Source organism: Elephas maximus, chromosome 8, assembly GCF_024166365.1.
Source record: "Elephas maximus indicus isolate mEleMax1 chromosome 8, mEleMax1 primary haplotype, whole genome shotgun sequence".
Taxonomy (NCBI): Eukaryota; Metazoa; Chordata; class Mammalia; order Proboscidea; family Elephantidae; genus Elephas; species Elephas maximus.
Window position 1 is genome coordinate 42001372 of NC_064826.1, and position 22153 is coordinate 42023524.

General features: G+C 39.7%; 1 protein-coding gene across 1 annotated transcript in view; it reads right to left on the reverse strand.

The window, feature by feature from the left end:
* Positions 1-21875, reverse strand: part of SLC26A4 (solute carrier family 26 member 4) — a 59894-nt gene extending 38019 nt beyond the window's left edge. The window contains exons 1-5 of the mRNA XM_049893060.1: positions 21712-21875; positions 19576-19715; positions 11082-11192; positions 9520-9695; positions 8779-8943 (exon numbers count right to left, since the gene is read on the reverse strand). Coding sequence (XP_049749017.1) covers positions 8779-8943; positions 9520-9695; positions 11082-11192; positions 19576-19715; positions 21712-21875 — 756 coding nt within the window. The remainder of the gene's footprint in view (positions 1-8778; positions 8944-9519; positions 9696-11081; positions 11193-19575; positions 19716-21711) is intronic.
* Positions 21876-22153: the final 278 nt, after the last annotated feature.

Here is a 22153-nt window from a genome sequence, read left to right on the forward strand (position 1 = left end):
TTGACATATAAAAGAGAGAAGGGAACAGAGAGACAGGGGTCCTCCTACCACCAAGAATGAAGAACCAGGAGCAGAGTGTATCCTTTGAACCTGGAGTCCCTGTGCTGGGAAGCTCCTAGACCAGAGAAAGATGGATGATAAAGACCTTCCCCTAGAGCCAACACAGAGAGAACGGCTTCCCCTGGAGCTGGCACCCTAAATTCGGACTTCTAGCCTCCTAGGAATACGAGAGGATAAATTTCCCTTTGTTAAAGCCATTCACTTGTATTTCTGCTATAGCAGCACTAGATAACCAAGACAGTGTTATTCTCTTATTTCAATGGCTTAAATTTTACATATTGAAATTGGTTCAAAATAACAAATCTGATCAAGTTTAATAGTGGCTTTCAAAACTTTCACCATTAGGGTAGAACTTTTTAATACGGTCTTCCTCCTCTTTAGGGGAAGAAATGCAGCAGATAGCATTGATTCAGTAAGCAAGCAGAAAAGCTGTCCTCATCTATGAAGACAAACTATTCCACTCAAAATGAATGGTGGGATACATAATCACTTTTAAACAGACTCTGAGATTTACTTACATATTGAGTAGTTATCTGGTAGCCATCGAAAGTATTACTAATTCTAAATCACTGCCAACATCCTGTCATTGTCCCCTCTGCCAGCTGGTATAGATCCAACATCTCTGGCATCTGTAAATTAAATTTTTATTTTTCTGTCTTTTCTATTATTTCTTCCTTCAATTTTTTGTATTCATTATTTCCAGTTGTCAGTACCCCTTGGGGAAGGAAGGGAACAAACAACTCAAAACACAATCTTAAAACAAAAGGGATATTAAGGTACCTACCTTCCAGGAAAGTATTTTACAATAATCTTACAATCTTCCCTGGAGGAATCCCCCACTACTCTCCATTTGCCGAAGAATTCTCTCATGAATGATTGTACCTTTCGATGGCATAAGGAACATTCTTTAGAGACTAAGTGGCTCATCCAACCCTATATAATCATTTTCGTCATGCAGGGATAACTGAAATGCCTTCATCCTTCATCCAATTCAGCCTGCAAGAAATTTCTTGCAAAATTTTACAACATATTCTAAACTGAAGTTTCAAGAATTATGTTCAAATAAACACTTCACCAAGGATGACGTTCAAGCAGCCAAGAAACACATGAAAAATGGCTCGCAATCATTAGCCACTAGAGAGACACAAATTAGAACTACAATGACATAGCATCTCACCCCTGCTAAAATGGCACTGACAAAAAAAAAAAACAGATACTGATGAGGATGTGGGAAGATTTGAACACTTATCCACAGCTAGTGAATTGTAAGATGGTACAACCACTACGGAAAACAGTATGGCACTTCCTCAAAATACTAGAAAATAGAAATATCTTATGATCCAACAATCTCACTCCTAGGTATATATCCAAGATATCTAATAAAAGAGACATGAACAGACATACTCACACTTATGTTCATTGCAGCACTATACACAACAGCAAAAAGATGGAAACAACCTAAGTGCCCATCAATGGATGAATGGATAAACAAAATGTAGGACATACATACAATGGAATACTACACAGCCATAAAGAATAACAACGACTTCTTGAAGCATATCATAACGTGAATGAGTCTGGAAGACATTATGCTGAGTGAAATAAGTCAGTCGCAAAAGGACAAATATTGTATGATTGTACTTTTATAAGAAGACAAAAATAGGTATATATACAGAGATCAATGTTCATTGTTGATTTCCAGGGATGGGTGGAGGGGGAATCACTGTCTAGACAGTAGACACTTCTCATTTTTGGTGACGGGAAAAGTAGCACCAAATGTGGGTGAAGTGTGCACAGCACGACCAAAGTAAATTATGCCACAAAGAAATATCCAAGAAAAAAAGATATTTTGGGTAAAGGATAAAACATATAATTTTGCAACAAGAACAACAACAAAAAGTGTGTGTGGATACATACATATATATGTGTGTGTGTGTGTGTGTGGTATATACATACTCATACACATACACCAAAACCAAACTCATTGCCATCAAGCTGATTCTGACTCATAGTGACCCTAAAGGACAGAGTAGAACTGCCCCATAGAATTTCTGAGGAGCAGATGATGGATTCAAACTGCCAATCAATTGGTTAGCAGCCATAGATCTTAACCACTGCACCACCCAGGCTCCATATACATATAGATGTAGCTATATGTATTTGTATATATAGGTACGTGTACGAATTCATATACATTCACGTATATAATAAGCCACAAAGGGGGCAGAGTTACAAATACTTTTTAGATGTAACCAAGCACCTTGCAAGTTTGGTTTTCTGGGTTTAAAAGCTTAGGACCATAGTCTTTTGGGACAACTCAGTCAATTGGCATAATATAGCTCATAAAGTTTATGTTCTACATCCTAGTCTGGTGAGTAATATCTGGGGTCTTAAAAGCTTGTGTGCAGCCATCTAAGATACAACTTTTGGTCTCGACTCGTTCAGAGCAAAAGAGAAAGAAGGAAACCAAAGACTCAGAAGAAACTAGTCTACAGGACTAACGTCGTTGTTAGGTGCCGCCGAGTCACTTCCGACTCATAGCGACCCTATGCACAACAGAACGATACACTGCTCGGTCCTGCGCCATCCTTACATTCGTTGTTATGTTTGAGCTCATTGTTGCAGCCACTGTGTCAATCCACCTCGTTGAGGGTCTTCCTCTTTTCTGCTGACCCTGTACTCTGCCAAGCATGATGTCCTTCTCCAGGGACTGATCCCTCCTGACAACATGTCCAAAGCATGTAAGACTCAGTCTCACCATCCTTGCCTCTAAGGAGCATTCTGGTTGTACTTCTAACACAGATTTGTTCGCTTTTTTGGCAATCCATGGTATATTCAATATTCTTCACCAACACCGCAATTCAAAGGTGTCAACTCTCCTTCGGTCTTCCTTATTCATTGTCCAGCTTTCACATGCATATGATGCGATTGAAAATACCATGGCTTGGGTCAGGCGCACCTTAGTCTTCAGGGTGACATCTTTGCTCTTCAACACTTTGAAGAGGTCCTTTGCAGCAGATTTGCCCAATGCAATGCGTCTTTTGATTTCTTGACTGTTCCTTCCATGGCTGTTGATTGTGGATCCAAGTAAAAGGAAATCCTTGACAACTTCTATCTTTTCTCCATTTATCATGATGTTGCTCATTGGTTCAATTGTGAGGATTTTTGTTTTCTTTATGTTGAGGTGTAATCCATACTGAAGGCTGTGGTCTTTGATCTTCATTAGTAAGTGCTTCAAGTCCTCTTCACTTTCAGCAAACAAGGTTGTGTCATATGCATAACGCAGGTTGTTAATGAGTCTTCCTCCAATCCTGATGCCCCGTTCTTCTTCATATAGTCCAGCTTCTCGGATTATTTGCTCATCATACAGATTAAACAGGTATGGTGAAAGAATACAATCCTGACGCACACCTTCCTAACTTTAAACCAATCAGTATCCCCTTGTTCTGTCTGAACAACTGCCTCTTGATCTATGTAAACGTTCCTCATGAGCACAATTAAGTGTTCTGGAATTCCCATTCTTCGCAGTGTTATCTGTAGTTTGTTATGATACACATAGTCGAATGCCTTTGCATAATCAATAAAACACAGGTAAACATCCTTCTGCTATTCTCTGCTTTCAGCCAGCATCCATCTGACACAAGCAATGATATCCCTCGTTCCACATCCTCTTCTGAAACCGGCCTGAATTTCTGGCAGTTCCCTGTCGATATACTGCTGCAGCCGTTTTTGAATGACCTTCAGCAAAATTTTCCTTGCGTGTGATATTAATGATATTGTTCTATAATTTCCACATTCGGTTGGATCACCTTTCTTGGGAATAGGCATAAATATGGATCTCTTTCAGTCAGTTGGCCAGGAAGCTGTCTTCCATATTTCTTGGCATAGACAAGTGAGCACCTCCAGTGCTGCATCTGTTTGTTGAAACATCTTAATTGATATTCCATCAATTCCTGGAGCCTTGTTTTTCACCAATGCCTTCAGAGCAGCTTGGACTTCTTCCTTCAGTACCATCGGTTCCTGATCATATGCCACCTCTTGACATGGTTGAATATCCACTAATTCTTTTTGGTATAACGACTCTGTGTATTCCTTCCATCTTCTTTTGATGCTTCCTGCATCATTTAATATTTTCCCCATGGAATCCTTCACTATTGCAACTCGAGGCTTGAATTTTTTCTTCAGTTCTTTCAGCTTGAGGAACGCCGAGCATGCTCTTCCCTTTGGTTTTCCATCTCCAGCTCTTTGCACATGTCATTATAATACTTTACTTTGTCTGCTCGAGAGGCCCTTTGAAATCTTCTGTGCAGTTCTTTTACTTCATCAATTCTTCCTTTTGCTTTAGCTGCTTGACACTCAAGAGCAAGTTTCAGAGTCTCTTCTGACATCCATTTTGGTCTTTTCTTTCTTTCCTGTCTTTTCAATGACCTCTTGCTTTCTTCATGGATGACGTCCTTGATATCATTCCACAACTTGTCTGGTCTTCGGTCACTAGTATTCAATGCATCAGATCTATTCTTGAGACGGTCTCTAAATTCAGGTGGGATATACTCAAGGTCATATCTTGGCTCTCGTGGTCTTTCTCTGATTTTCTTCAGTTTCAGCTTGAACTTGCATATGAGCAATTGATGGTCTGTTCCACAGTTGGCCCCTGGCCTTGTTCTGACTGGTGATATTGAGCTTTTCCATCATCTCTTTCCACAGATGTAGTCAATTTGATTTCTGTGTGTTCCATCTGGCGAGGTCTATGTGTGTAGTCATCATTTATGTTGGCGAAAGAAGGTATTTGCAATGAAGAAGTCATTGGTCTTGCAAAATTCTATCATTCGATCTCCGGCATTGTTTCTGTCACCAAGGCCATATTTTCCAACTACTGATCCTTCTTCTTTGTTTCCAACTTTCGCATATTCCAATCGCCAGTAATTATCAATGCATCTTGATTGCATGTTTGATCAATTTCAGACTGCAGCAGCTGATAAAAATCTTCTATTTCTTCATCTTTGGCCCTGGTGGTTGGTGCGTAAATTTGAATAATAGTCATATTAACTGGTCTTGCTTGTAGGCGTATGGATATTATCCTCTCACTGACAGTGTTGTACTTCAGGATAGATCTTGAAACGTTCTTTTTGACCATGAATGCAACACCATTCCTCTTCGAGTTGTCATTCCCAGCATAGTAGACTATATGATTTTCCGATTCAAAACAGCCAATGCCAGTCCATTTCGGCTCACTAATGCCTAGGATACCGATGTTTATGAGTTGCATTTCATTTTTGACGATTTCCAATTTTCCTAGATTCATACTTCGTACATTCCAGGTTCCGATTATTAATGGATGTTTGCAGCTGTTTCTTTTCATTTTGAGCTGTGCCACATCAGCAAATGAAGGTCCCGAAACCTTGGCTCCATCCACGTCATTAAGATCGACTCTACTTTGAGGAGGCAGCTCTTCCCCAGTCATCTTTTGAGTGCCTTCCAACCTGGGGGGCTCATCTTCCAGCACTGTATCAGACAATGTTCCACTGCTATTCATAAGGTTTTCATTGGCTAATGCCTTTCAGAAGTAGACTGCTGGGTACTTCTTCCTGTCTGTCTTAGTCTGGAAGCTCAGCTGAAACCTGTCCTCCGTGGGTGACCCTGTTCGTATCTGAATACCAGTGGCATAGCTTCCAGCATCACAGCAACACACAAGCCCCCACAGTATGACAAACTGACAGACACGTGCGGGCAGGACTAGCAGTCTGCATGAACCACACAACCTCACCTATCCGGAGACCAGAACTAGATGGTGCCCAGCTATCACTACCAACTGTTCTGATCAAGGCCACATTAGGTGGATCCTGATAGAATGGGAGAAAAATGTGGCACAGAACTCAAATTCTTAAAAAGTCCAGAGTTACTGAACCAGTTGTGACTCGAGCACTCCAAGACTATCACCCTGGAAAACCAAAGAATCCAAACCATTGCCCTTGAGTCAATTCCAACTCATAGTGACCCTATAAGACAGAGGGCACTGGGTCTGGGTTTCAAGACAGAGTAGAACGGCCCCCATAGAATTTCCAAGGAGTGCCTGGTGGATTCGAACTGCTGACCTTTTGGTTAGCAGCCGTAGCACTTGACCATTATGCCAGCCCTGAACCGAAACTATCCCCTGAGGTTACATTGTAGTTAAATAACAGAGTGGCTCATAAAATAAAGAATAAAACCCATGAGTATTGCACTTCTTTAAAAAATCAACTGTATGAGACCAAATGGTCAAAAATTGCCCTAAAGCAAAGATGAGAAGGTAAGGATGCAGGAAAACTAGATTATTGGAAATGGAACAACCAGAACAGATTAATGAGAATGTTGATACATTGTGAAAAATGCAACCAATGTCACTGAATAATTCGTGTAAAAATTGTTAAATGAGAACCTAGGCTGCTGTGTAACTCTCACCAAAAACACAATAAAATATTATTAACATATATATATAAAACTGGACAACACAATGAGTGGACACTAACTATGAACTTTAGTTAATAATAACGCACCAACAGTTTGGTGCCTCAGTTATAACAAATGTACCACACTAATACAAGATAATTATAGGAGAAACTGTATGCAGAGGGTAGGATATATGAGAACTCCAAGCTTCTTTGTGAGCAACTTTTCAGTAAACCTAAAATTACTCTAAAAAAAAGAAAACGTGTGTGTGTATATATATATAAATAAAGAATAATGTTCAACAAGAAAAACCTTTGGTATAGAGACAGTTTTTGACCTTGTTCTAGTGTTTCCTAGTCACTTTTGTCCCTGTCAAAAGAGAGGTCAACTGCAGCAAGCTTCTTCTTAAGCATAGTTATAAGAGAGCAAAAAGACTATTTTAGCCTCCTGTTCTTCAGAGGCCCAGCAACAATCAGGGCCCCAGGTTAGCCATTGGCCAAGGCTTCCTGTGATCTGTGTGGATGCAATGTTCCTACAAGGAGTGAGTAAATTCATTAAGGGATGTCTTGGTGTGGTCAGGAGTCAGTGGGTGTTTAGGAAATGAACAGTACCTGGTACATGGTGGGTATTCAACAAGTACTTATTGAACAGGTGTATTAAATGAATGAATGAATAAATGAATGAACGCTTGACAGGAAAGTGTGAAAGCAAGTAAAAGAAAGATGACTCAGAGACGGTACAAATGAGAGAACCCGTCAGAATAAAACGATCAGGAGGTCTCAAAGAGAACAGAGGACTTGGTAAGGAAAAAAGTTAACAGTGACACAAACAATGGTGAATCAAAAAATAGCCTGTGTTAATATCTTCTAACAGACTGGGTCTTTGGAAATTAACAGTAAGCTCCATGAAATCTACTCATCCATGATAACAACAATAATAAATTGAGTTCTTACTATGTGCTAGACACTGTGCTAAGTAAGTGCTTTACACAACTCCTCTTAACTCTACAAGGTAGCTACTATTATTATACCCATTTTACAACTTAGGGAAATGGGTATAATAATAGTATAATACTCAAGGTTATACAGACAGTAGGTGGTGGAACCAGGACACCTACTCAAGTCTGTTGAAGTTCAAAATCCATGATCCTAATTTTTTTTAATCAATGTGATATACTGCCTCCTTGATCTATTTTCACATTTTAGTGCCTGGCCTGTAACAGGCACTTGATAATATTTATTAGATGGATGGAATAATGTGGGATTATGGCATTTTATGAAATTGAACAAATTCCTGACAACTGCACTAGATCTTATATATGTATACATTGTTTTAGAAGCTAATACCTAGATCTTTAAAGGACTCAAACTCCATTCTTAATGTGGACATATTATTTTTGTATAGTTTCATTTTCCCCAAGCTGAGGAATATGTTACTATAATCACCGCTTTTCAAGCATCAGTAACAGGCTTTTTATAGAACGCTTATTTAAATTCAGGAATATTTTCAAATCTAACTAGTAAGATTATTCATCCTTCTTTTGCATGTTGAATCATGTGTGAATCTAATGTTCGTTTTCATCTATAATTGCTGAGACATTTACATTATAAACTTCATAAACTCTCAGAGTTAGAAAGAGCTTTAAAGACACATCTCCAACCATTTTATTTTATAATAAAAAAGAAAACAGATCTTGAGATGTCAATTTCAAAATGACTACTTTGAATACTTGTTACAAGCAAGCCCCTGAGCCAAGTATTTCTCATCCATTGTCTTATTTAACAATCCAACGAGGTAGATATTATTGTCGACCCCATTTTACAGAGAGGGAACTGGTTCGTGGCTACTTGCTCACATGGCCAGTAAGTAGAAGTCAGCTTTTGAATCCAGGTCCACCTGGATTCAAACCCGAGCTCTCAGCCACCCTACATGATGTGTCTAAGGTTACTCGGCTTACTGTAGGCAAAGCTTAAGCATAACTCAACTCTGTAGAATCCCAGGCCAGTCTTCACTTCATCATACCACTTTATTTTTATTAAATTTTTAAGTACAGTGACATTTCTGAAGCCATTTTTACCAACTGAGAACAATGATTTACAAAACCTGCCATCTTCAGTGTTACTCCTGAATCTATTGTTTCTTTCAGAGAAGAGCATTGTTTTTGGTTCCCAAAGTATGCATGGAAGAATCCATACTCTCCAGACTCAGTTTGAAGAGGGAAAGAACACATTTCTTTTGGGGATGAATAATGACCCACTTCTTTTTTTTTCTGTAGTAAGAGGCAATACTTACATAGATAATGGAGAGAACTCCATTATAGTTTTTGGTTGAAACATTGAGGACAATCTTTAGCTGTGAGACCAGCACTTGGAAAGCTGCAGCGGTTGTGAATCCACCAATCAAAGGATCTGCCAAGTACCTCACTATGAATCCAACCTGCAAACCTCCAAATAACAACTAGGACAAAAAGGAAGGAAAAATGAAATGTTTGCTTGGGAGAAGAATCAACACTCTTGAAATATTAACAAATTAAGCCTAACACCAACTAAAACTCTTGTAGCTATAGCATAAAAGTACTTGTAGGAGAGCAAATTTGAATTTAATACCCTATCCCTTCCCACCCTTCTATCACTCTAAAATTTTAAAACCATGTGTAATATCTAGAAGTATTTCTAGATATGTCCTAAGGAAAGCAAAAAATCGTATAGTTTCTTTGACTTTCACGTCCCTTGGCTCTGCTCACAAGAACACTTTTTTCTTCTTTACGGGTTCTCGCAGTTTCCTTCCCTTATCTCCATTTCAATCATACATGCTCTTCTGCTGCTTTTGTCTTTTTTTCTATCTCTGACTTTGATAAGTGAGCCTTAAAAATTTGGGGTCCTGTTGACTATTTTAGCATCAGATCTACAACAATGTAACTTAGAAAATAATTTTGGGTTCCATTAGATTGCTTTGTTCTTGCTTTTAGGTGAATCAGTTAGTTATTTCAAATAAAAATCACATCACTCTACATTTTATTTATAAGTTTATTACCTGTATAATCCCAACCAAAAGAGTAAGGGTGCTTGCAATCAATACTCTCTCTTTATCTCTAGCTGCAAAATCTATCACGGTAGCATTTGATGTAGTCTCATTACTGATAAAGTGTTCATCAGGAGCCATGTTCAGAACAACAGATCCCACCATTAAACTGACCACTGGGAAAGGTCCTGGTGAAAAAAAGTATCAATTAATCAAGTATTAATCATAGGTGTTTAACAATTGAGAGCAATGATTTACAAAGCCTACCTTCTTCAGTGGAAACCGTGGTGGTGTACTGGTTAAGGGCTATGCCTTCTTCAGTGTTATTCTTGAATCTCTCATGGGATTAAAACAAAAACCCATTGCCCTCGAGTCGATTCCAACTCATAGCAACCCTACTGGGCAGAGTAGAACAGTCCCATAGGGTTCTAAGAAGCAGCTGGTGGATTTGAATTACCGACTTTTTGGCTTTTTAGCCATAGCTCTTAACCATCCTGGGATTAGGTTAAAAAAGCACACTGTTTCCTGCTAGCAACTTCTCCATTCCCTAGTGATATTTTAATCCATGATAATGATGGTCCCATGGTTAGATAATCACGGAGGGGTTTATGGTTGAGAGGACTTGACACCAAGATCCAGTAACCTGGAGTGTCCGAACATGTAGCAATACCACAGAAAAAAACAGCTTCTGTGTTCCTCACCTAGGTAAGCATTTAATGCTGATTGACTCTCCAATGTGAGGAAATGCTTTCAATCAACAACTTATTGCTGATCTCCTTGTACAGACAAGGTAATATGCTAGATAAGGGGGAAGATAAAACTAAGGACGAGGGTATGGGTTGGGGGAGGAGTGGATGGTTGTATTTGTGTTTCAAGAGGATCATCTAGGTAGGCATATCTAGCCAGCAGATGGATGTAAGAATAAAATTACCTCTTGTATAAATGTCAAAGTTGCAAAATAGCATAAAACATTCATTTACTAGAACAGTCTAACAACATAGAATTAAAATTTTGGGAACAGCCGGACGTAAATCTATTTTGATCCATACAAAGAATGAAAGCCAAGCTTTGCTTCTAAATTGTTTTGGCAAGACTTTGCTGGTCTTCCAATATTAGTGATGTAAAATAAGAACTTTTTTTAAGGAGATCATGAATATACATTTGAAGAACATAATTTAGTGAATGTTAACTTAATCTAGTAAAACAGTAGGTTCAAAGACCTCTTGAAGGCTTTTTCCTCTGTCATTCTGTATTTTGAAAAGGAGCACTTTCTAGAGGTAGAGTGAAATTTTGTTAAGTTTTTCTTCTTAATGAAAACATTGTGAAATTTGAAGGTAGACTATAGTTTTCACATTTTTTAATTAAAAAAAAAATAAAGTATAAAGCTAACCAAAAGCACAGTATTTTGAAAGTTGAGGAGAGCCACTGAATCACTGAATAGGAAAAGCAGGCAAAGCACTGAAGCCCTAATTCCCTGGAAAACATCTAAAAAGCTATGAAAGAGTGATACACATAACATAGCCAAAACACTTTAAGCATAAACAAATGTAATTGTAGTATACGTTTATAATTACCAACTGAGATGTGTCTTGATGTTCCAAAGATAAAATATGTCAAGATAGGAAAAAAAGCGGAGTAGAGGCCATATCCAACAGGAACTGCAGCTAGTAGAGCGTATGCCATGCCTGAAAGTACATTCAAAACTATTAAATTCACAAAAGTGAAGGTATCATTTCTACTACACAAAGAAAGACCTTTTCACTGGTATGTTCTGTTTACAGCTCCAATGCATCAGCCTGCCCTGAGTGGTCTCCTTGTTCTGTGCACAGTCTGTGGCTACGGCAGGATGCAGACCATGGCCGCAATCAGCTGGGACACTGATCGCATCCACATGCATCATCTGCTCAAATAAGTTAGCTCAACTGATCGGATCAGTGGGAAAAAAAAAAACCAGTCAACTGATGATTAAAAACGTGATCAATTCAGTACAAAGGCTCAAACCAGTTTTTCACGTAGACACAGTATCGTTTGAGGTCAGTGTCTCTGTGTTCTAGGGACACAGTTCTTGTGTACTATCCTTCCTCCCCCTTGATAGGGAAGAGAAATTAGATCCAGGCAAAGAAAAAATACAATTTTATATAACACCAGGCAAGGCAACTCTACCCTGGAGAAGGAGACCAGTCCTCCACTAGGGTATCCCAACAGCCTCTGGGTCCATGAATGTCAGGCTTCATAGAGAAATCTCAATATTTTGGTGTACACAGGGTTGCAAGAAGATGGTAACGCATTCTTTTCCTCTTGGCCGAAGGCTTCATAGGTAGGCAGTCATAACTCACTCTGTATCATCTCCCCACATCCCACTCAATCAAGTGAGAGAAAGCCAAGCCTTTTGTCCCTTGAGTCATTAATAAAGGATTAAGTTTATGATAGTTAAAAAAACAAACAAACAAAAAAAACCAACAACAACCTAACTGTCCTGGCCCACAGACACTCAAAATTTATTTACTGAATAAATGTCCCAAAACAAGGAAGTGATTGAGTAAGTTATGCTTCATACACTGTAATTCTACAAAATGAAAAGGATGTGATATCTACAAAAGTACATTTGCTGACACGGAGAGACGTGAAGTAAAAGGAAAACCGTGAAAAAAAAGATTCCAAAGTGTAATAAGTATGCATTACTTTTGTAAAAGTAAACATGTATATTGTGTATATAAAAAATGTGCAAAGATTTTTAATAAAGATGAATTAATTCAGAAACACAAAAAGACAAAGAATATAATAAACACCATGTATCCACCATCCAGCTTAAGAAATAAATAATTGCCATTACAGTTGCAGCTTTCTTATCATATTTTCTTTCTTCCCTCTACCCTCAGAAGGCAACCACTATCCTGAATTTGGTGCTTATCGTTTCTAGATATGTCTTTATATTTTTTATATAGGTATATAGAAAGACCCTCAAAAAGATGGATTGAGACAGTTGCTGCAACAATGGGCTCAAGTACAGCAACAATTGTGAGGATGGCGCAGGACTGGGCAGTGTTTCGTTCTGTTGTGCACGGGGTCACTATGAGTTGGAACTGACTTGACAGCACCTAATAACAACAACAACGTGTATTTGTGCCTAGCAGGATATTTACCAAAATACTAATGGGCTATCTATGTTATAGGATTTTAGGTGACTTCTAATTTGTGGAGGAGGTACTTTTTCGTGTTCATTACATGTATTTTCTAGTTTTCTACAATAAGTATTTACTCATATTCATTCAACAACTGTTGATTATGCACCTACCATGTGCCAGGCACTGTTCTAGGCTTTGGGGATACAGAAATGAAAAAATAAAGTCATTGCTCTTGTAGAGTTTGCATTCTAGAAACATAGGTATTACTGGTGCAGTTTTTTTTATTGTGGTAAATATATATCTAACAAAACATATGTCATTTCAACATTTTTTTACATCAATTGTTTTAACACAAGCTAAAACAAGGAATTCCAATCATCAGTAGCTTCAAGAACATGGAATAGAAAGGTGATTCCACAAAGAGAAGACAAAAAAAGGAGCAGCAGCAAATGAAAGCACAACCTGTCTGTTCCCTATGGACTTGCTTCGTGTCCTAAATTTCCATTTCCCTAAATTGGGCTCTATAATTCCACATGCCTGAAAAATAAGGACTTTGTCAGTTTTCTTATATAGTGTCCTATTTATGGATAAATGCTGCTCAAATATACTGTCAGCATCTTTATTATAAGAGAACTTGGTAGAACAATTTAGAAATTTACACACTTCGTAAAGAAATCTAAACCATGAATTTAAACCATGGGATCTCTGGGTTGATACACATAATGTAGAGAATTCTGATATATATAGATAAAGCTGATGCTAATAAACATTTGGAAACATTTAGAAAGCAAAAGTAGAAAGTGGAAAGCAGACCATAGCTATAAATAAAAGCTGCACTGAAAGAGCTGCAATGATCTTTTGCTGCCTGATGAGAATTCTTTCAGATAACAAAAGTAAAAAAGATCATTATCCTTAGCAACAACCTAGCTTCTCAGTAACTTGAGCATGTCACCTCTGATGAGTTCTTCCCCTACTCCTCAGCTGCCCAGCACATGGTTGTATCATAGACTTCATCATCATCAGAAAACGGACCCACCCTCTGAAATCTCAATTTTCAGCCTCTCTCTCTCCAGCTACCACCTCCTAGCCTTCCAGCTGGCCTACTCCAGAATCCCTGCTGCAACATTACTTTCTTCTCGTGAGGCTTCTAATCTACTAACTGATCCACTTTGTCACCGTCCTTGGTACCCTTCTGTCTTCATCGCCCTCCCTCCTTGTCCAACTCAGATTCCACAGAATTTTTCAAATACCCTTAACTTCCTTGCTTCTTTGTCTTTCTCCCTTGTCTGGCAAAACCTCAATCTAGCTGACTGCAAACATCCACCTTTTCCATCCATGATAGCCTTTGGACAATTAAATAAATGAAACTGGAGACATCTACATTTTGGCTAAACGGTTTCACTTAGAATTTGTGTTTACAAGGCCCAAATGGGCACTCAGCACTGTCTGACAATCCAATTACATTTCTTCATGAGTGTGCTTTTCATCTCTCTGAGTCCACTTCTCAAACCTCTCCTATCAAAAAACAAACTCATTGCCGTGGAGTCGAATTCTGACTCATAGCGAACCTATAGGACAGAGTAGAACTGACCCCATAGGGTTTTCAAGGCTGTAAATCTTTACAGAAGCAAACTGCTGCACCTTTCTCCTGCAGAGAGGCTAGTGCGTTTGAACTGAAGACATTTTGGTTAGCAGCTGAGCACTTAACCATTCCAAGCTCTTAACCACTGTACCACCAGGGCTCCTCCCCTACTCTCCTCAAACTGCCCATCCCTTCTCCACACAGACTCTCATTTAACAGACTCATATCATTAAAAACATAGTCTCCATTAGATACAACACCAAATGCACAGCAACAAAAGACAAAATTGGTAAACTTAACTTCATCAAAATTAAAAACTTCTGTTCAACAAAGAACTTAAACAAAGTGAAGAGACAACCTACAGACTGGGAGGCTTTTTGAGGGAGCCATATATCAGATAAGGGCTTAGTATTCAGAAAATATAAAGAACTTTTACAACTTAACAAAAAGACAAACAACCCAATCAAAAGATGGGCAAAGGATCTGAACAGACATTTCACCAAAATAGATACACAATTGGCCAACAACAAGTCCATGAAAAGATACCCAATATCATTAGCCATTATGGAGATGCAAATCAAAACTACAATGAGATACCACTTCACTCCCACCAGGGTGGCTAAGATTAAAAAACAAACAAACAAAAAAGGAAAACAACAAATGTTTGCAAGGATGTAGTGAAATCAGAACCCTCCTCCATTGCTGGTGAAATGCAAAATGGTATAGCTGCTGTGGGAAGCATTTTGACAATTCCTCCAAAAGTTGCACATATAACATTAAAAAGAAAAAAAAAGTTGCCTTTGAGTCAATTCCAACTCATGGTGACTCCACGTGTTTCAGAGTAGTACTGCCCTCCGTAGGATTTTCAAGGCTACGATCTTTCAGAAGCAGAGCGCCAGGCCTTTCTTACAAGGCGCCTCTGGGTGGGTTTGAATCACCAGACTTTCTGTTAGTACCCCACCTAATGACTCCAGAACTGCCATTTGACCCAGCAATTCTACTTCTAGGTATATACCCAAGACACTTGAAAGCAGAGATCCATACAAATACATACACACTAAAGTTCATTACAGCACTATTCACAACAGCCAAAAGGTGCAAACAATCTGAATGTCCATAAACAGATGAATGGAAAAACAAAACATGGTACATACATACAATGGAATATTACTCAGTCATAAAGAAAAACAAAGTCCTGATACATCCTACAACATGGATGAACCTTGAAAACATCATGCTGAGTAAAGTAAGTTAATCAAAAGAAGACAAATTTTGTATGACCCCACTTAAATGAAATATCTAGAATAGGTAAATGTATAGATATCAAAGTTTACTAGTGGTTACCAGGTAGGAGGAAGAGGGGAGGGGGAGTCATTGTCTAGAAACCATAGAGTACCTGTCTTGGTAATAGAAAACTTGGCAATAGACGCTGGTGATGGTTGAATAACATGCTTAATATATCGGTCACACTGAATTGTACACGTAAAAAATGTTGAATTGGCAAATGTTGTGTTATATATTTTTTACAATGATAAAAAAAAAATCAAAATCTATAAAAGATACCTCCAATTTGCTTTTCACCAAATTGTCAAACCTACCTGCACCTGCACCATTTTGTCCATCTTTCTTCCTTTTAAAATGCAGGAAATGTCCTTCCAGTCATGAAGAAGCAATCTTTCCACTTTTGTCTTAGAATTCATCCACACTTGCCCCATCTCACGACTTTACTCTTTCCATGTTTTTCCTCTATCTCTTGGACCACAGATCTCTTTCTTTCTCTAGGTCATTCCCATTAGTTCACAAATATGTGCTAGTATTTCCCATGTTAAAAGAAAAATAAATCCCCTCTTCACCTTCATGTCTTTATCTCCCTCCAATTATATTTCTCTGCTCCTCGAAACTTTTGGAAAATGTTGTATGGATTCATTCATTGTATTCTACCCCTCAATAATGTTCAACATTATCAACCCTTCTATCCTTTTTTTTAAAAAACGAAAACAAACAAAAAAGCTCTCTTGACTTCTGACCCCACATTCCTCTGATTGTCCTTTTTCTCTAATGTCCCAGGTCCAACTTTCTCAGGTTCTTAGTTGCTCCCTCCTCACTGTCCTACCTCGAAGTATTCCTACCCTCCATTCTTCCTCATCTTTCCCTCTCCATAGGTAATCTCAGGGATTCCCATTCTATGTATCACCTTTAAGCTGAGGCTCCCCGATTTTTATTTCTAGCCCAGACCTCTCCTCTGACCTTCACATTTGTAGTAGCTCCAAGTCTCTATTTGGCATCTCCACTTAGATGTCATACACACATCTCAAACTTGACATCGAGACAAGAAACTTGATTTTCCATCCCAAACCTGCTCCTCGCCCAGTCTTTGACATTTAATAAATGACATAACTACCTACCAACCACCTTGCTCAAGCCAACCACCTTGGAGTCATGTGCAATTGCCATTCATACTCCTGATCCAACAGTAAATATCAGCGATTACCGCGCCAAAATATATTTCAGATCCATGCAGTTCTCTCCATTTCCTGCTTGATCGGCTTCAAGCTGACACAACTATTCTCAGGGATGAGACTAGGGTAAGGCAAGTAAGATGCCTGAGGTGCAATATTTAAGGGAGCACATTAAGAGTGAGTGCTTCACTCGCCTCACCCTAGTGGCCAGCCTTCCCTAAAGTTATCTCATTCTGTTCACCCACCCTTTCCACCCAAGCTAGAATTCTCTTCATTCTTCCCTTGAAAATACTAAATTCCTTTTTGCTTCAGAGCCTTTGCCCCTTGTGCTTATCTTATGGCTGTGTCTTCCTTCTTACCCTAGTCTCTGATTAAATTTCACCTCCTCAGAAAGGCCTTCCTTGACCATTCAATCAAAAACAGACTCCCTCCTCAAGTTAATCCCTATGACAGCATCACATTCATTCCACCATATTGGATATCATATCTATTTACCTGTCATTTAATTCCTGTCTCTACCATTAAAAACAAGCTCCATCGGGTCAGCAACTCTGTCAATTAACCACTGAATTCCCATGGCTAAACACCTTACATACAGAATAAGTACAAATATTTATTAAATGAATGAAGCAAGCAGGTTAACCTCCTGGAAATTCACCTCAAAAAAAAAATTTATAGAGATGATGTTTCTGGAAAATTTATTATCCACAGAGGAAGGAAATACATAGTTCATTAGTTAAGATAATTGTAGACTCTGGGTTCAAGTCCCAGCCCTACCACTTACCAACTTGTAACTCTGGGCAAGATTTTATAAATCTCTCATGTACTGAAAAGGAGATAATAATAGTACTTACTTTGCAAGGTTGTTGTGAGGATTGAATGAGATAACTGGTCAAAGCCCTTAGCACAGTGTCTGATACTTAATAAGCAAAACTAATTATTATAAGATACTTTATGAAAACTTGGTAGACATGAGGCTTGAAACACCATCTTTCATGTACAAAGATGATTCATTATCAGGAATGCAATCTAATCCTTTTCACTGAATATTTATGGCATTATCTATTAAGTGCCAGTCTCTGTACTAGGCACTGACTAAACATGAATTAGGCACGGTTTCTGTCTCTCAGAAGCCACAGGGTGGTACCTCGTTATGGCTGTTAGAGTCTGCTATGCTCACCGGCACTTGGCATTGTTTAGTCTATGAACCTCACAGCTCCATCCTTCTCTATCTGCCATCTGCCTTTGAGACTGCAAACATCGATGATCAGGGCGAGGCTCTACTCTGAGGCCGTGGAACAGCTTCCTTCTCTGTGGGACTCTACCTGGCCTGCTCTGAGTAATCGTTTGAGAGTTCTGCAGTCAAATTTTGGCTCACAACATTGCTCAATCTTCTGAACTAGTCATCCTTCTACACACATCCCGCCCCCACCTAACTTCCCATCGGTTGGCAAATTCAAATTTATCCTTCAGGGAAATTCACTTTTGACAACTCAGCCTTCAGGAAGCCATTCCCAGTCCCCCAAGGCTGGGTTAAGTATACTCATTTGCCATCCCTTAGCAGGCTGAATTGTAATTATATATGTCCTTATTGGACTGTGAGCTCCTTGAAAGCAGGTAGTGCATCTAACTCATACCAGCATTTCTAGTGCCTGGTCCCTACTAGGTGCTCCATAAATTTTTTGTAAGTAAATGAGATTTCTGCTTTCATTGTCCTGAGGCTTTAGCAAGTGGGAAGTAGGGAGCAAAAACAAGATGACGGGGATGGGGAAAGGAGGAGAATGCCATATTGCTATGCACCAACTCTGTAAGAGATTCCCAAGATTCTTATGGAAATATTATGGTATAAAGCTATTATCAAAGATAATTACTCTTGCCAGAGGCTAAGGAAAGGGGGAAAAGGAGTTACAGCTGAAGGGACACTGAGTTTCTGTTTGAGCTAATAAAAACTTTTAGAAGTGGATAGTGATGATAGTAGCACAATAGTGTGAATGTATAATGTTATTCAATTGTACACTTCAAATGGTTAAAATGGCAAACATTTTGTTATATATATTTCACCACAATAAAAAAAAAAAAAACCTTATGTATATATGATCCCAATCTTTACACACAGGAACAAATAGGAAAAAGACCAAAGATATTAATACACCTTATGTCTACATTACATGACGGATAATTTGCATTTTACTGTATGTTTTCGTCTATATTTTCTACAGTTAACATTTCCATTCAGAAAAAAAAAATGTTATCAGAACCAAAATGAAATAAATTGTGGTGCGCTAGCAAAAACAAATAGATAAATAATAACTACCCGTGCAGGAACATTTTTCTAGATATTTTAAAAAGGGAAGAGATTAAAAAGAAAAAAAAAAGGAGGGGGCAGAAAAGACACTCATGTGTGGTCCAGGCCAAGATATTTCCTTCACTTTTCTTTAATCCACTTTCAAGCTGTAGGTTGAAACCCATGTGTAAGATATGAAATGATTTAAAGGGCTGTAATCATCATAAAAAAAAATAAACAGAATAGAAAAGCTCAGAGTGCATCACTTGTAGTGAGGATATTATTTCACAAAACTTTAGATATGAGTGTGCAGGTCATGATGTAACATAAGTATTTCTCAGGGTGGGTTGTGGTCAAAGAAAGTTGGGAAGCTACTGCTTAGGTGATATGCCTGCTGTTGGAACCATGCAGCGAGAGGAGCAACAGGGTTTCCCAGGAAGGGAATTCTACAGAAGAAAAGAAGTGAATCTCTCTACTAAGGGCCTCTAGAGGAAAAATGAAGGCCTTGAAGGATGAGCAAGCATTTGGCACAGATCTCCATGGTAACCAGGGGAAGTCATGAACTGCTGCTGGCGACTGACTCTCAGCCACTTGGGAGCCGGCTCATCAGCATCTTACCTTGTAATGTAGCCACTAGTCCAGTACTAATTCCTGAAATGATGTCACTAAGCAGCCATTCCTTGACTCGGTATTTGGGGAGCCACTCCAAAATGGGCAGAAGAGTCTTCAGTACATGAAGGGCTCTCTTTCTGGAACAACTGTTAAAAAGCAAGCAGATGGGGTTTCCAGTCCAATCTTGGTCACCACCAATTGCAAATCAAAAAGTTATGAACTGAACTCTACATTTATAACTATTTAGAAAAAGAATAAGAATTACATGGAAAATACTAACACTGAAGTGCTTACCATGATGCCAAGAACTGTATCTATCCTTTTAAATGCACTGTACTAGAAAACACAGGATTAAGTGTCCCCTCCCCACTTCCACCTTTTTTAATCCTCTGAGAAAATATCCCTACACGAGAACCCATTTAATGGTGCAGCCACGGGGTCTCTAAATGGAGATTAATTTTCAGACTTCTAACCCAGGCACCTTCTTCTTACTTTTCTTTCTTTTTTTTAAGAAAAATAAACACAGTGTATATTTTGGCATCATGAGCTTAGAGCCGGTTTTTACAGAAATCTTAGCGTGATGAATGGATACTTTGTTGTTCCTTGCTGCTTAGTATTGTTTAAATTTGGCAGCCTATATATGAAAGAGATTTAAAATACATCATCAACAGCAGGTGAATCTTACTTGGCTCCTGATTCAAATAAATTTTTTTTAATTATGGCATTTATGAGACAATTGGAAATTTGAACAATGACTAAATATTTGCTGATGTTAAATTTTTTTTTTTTTTTTAGGCGTGATTGCAGAATTGTGGCTATATTAGAAGTTAGTCTTTGGAGATACATACTGAAATACATGCAGAAAAAAACATAATTATGGGATTTGCTTCAAAATAATACAGGAGGGGGCGACCAAGTCAGTGGGGACAGATGAAACAAGATTAACTTTGAGTTTGATCACTGGTGAAGCTGGATGGGGGGTTAAAAACTTAGAGGGGAGGTTCTTTTTTTTTTTAATTAATTTTTATTAAGCTTCAAGTGAACATTTACCATTCCAATCAGTCTGTCACATGTAGGTTTACATACATCTTACTCCCTTCTCCCACTTGCTCTCCCCCTATTGAGTCAGCCCTTTCAGTCTCTCGTTTCGTGCCAATTTTGCCATCTTCCCTCTCTCTCTATCTTCCCATCCCCCCTCCAGTCAAGAGTTGCCAACACACTCTCCAGTGTCCACCTGATTTAATTAGCTCACTCTTCATCAGCATCTCTCTCCTCCCCACTGACCAGTCCTTTTCATGCCTGATGATTTGTCTTCGGGGAAGAGGGGAGGTTCTTTATACTACTGTGTCTATCTTTGAAATGTTCCATAAAAAAAGGGTTAAAGAAAGAAAATCTGGTAGTAGTTGACTATTCTCTAAATTATGTTTGCGGTAACTAATTACAGGTGGCGCATTTGGGTTTAGGCACGGATGATGGTTCCCTTCAGGGTCCTACTGCCTCACAGTTAATAATTTAGAGCACGGGGCCCTCTCCCGTATTCTAGCTTTCATTCCGTGTCTCTGAATGATATCCTGCCCAGGGACTAATTACCAGACAAGCAAGGCACTCACGGGCTTACTTGTTCTTACTAATCTGTAGTGCACAGGTTCACCTGTTTTTCACCATATTAGCGATGTGGTGAAACTGTGCACTACAGATTAGTAAGTAAACCCGTGCGTACCTTGTTTTCTGGTTAATCTGCCCCTGAATTCCTGCCTAGATTAGTTTGGGAGTTTCAAGACCTCCCGGTCAGGTGATGGGCTTACCCATCATCTCTTTTTAAATGATTCCCTTTCCTCCCTTGCTCTCCTCAGCCTGAACTTCACCAAGAAGGCATTGGGGATCGCTGTATCTCCAGGCACACTCTGGGTTTCCTCACCAGCGGAAAGAGAGAGACGAGGCTCCCAGAACACAATCTCCCCAAAGACAAGTTTCCGAGAGTCCATTTCGGGGCCAAGAATGATGGAGCCACCCTCTGCCCAGGAAAGACCGCGTCGGGAAGGGAAACAGCCCTGGAATCCCCAGAGTCCAGCCCGCGGAGGAGCTGCGCGCCCCGCAGCCGGGGCCGCCTACGCTTTCGGCGCTGCAGCGAGGCGCCGCTACCTGCAGCCCTTGGCCAGGCGCTCCCGCAGTGTCCTGCGCTCCTGCAGGCGCCGCTCGTGCTGCTCCTCCCAGGCCAGCTCGCTGTAGACCGGCCGCGACACCACGTAGCTGCCGCTGTACTCTGGGAGTTGTGGCCGCTCGGACCTGCTACCAGGCGCAGCCATGACCTACGAGGCGGAGTGCGACGAGGATGAGGGTGGAGATGGAATCGGGAGGAACATCGGAGGTGAAGAGAAAGGGGCAGGAAGAGACGACCCCTTTCAGCAGCCCGGCCTGTTGAAGCAGATCGGGGAGAGCCTGAGCCGCACCCTGCCGCCCTGGGCGCTCGCGGCCAGCATGCAGGGGTATCTGTGGGTCCCATGACCTGCACCTGAGGGAGTGAGTCCCACTTTGGGGGCTTCCCTAGCGCCACCCAGGCCCTGCCGGTGGACAGCTGGGGCGC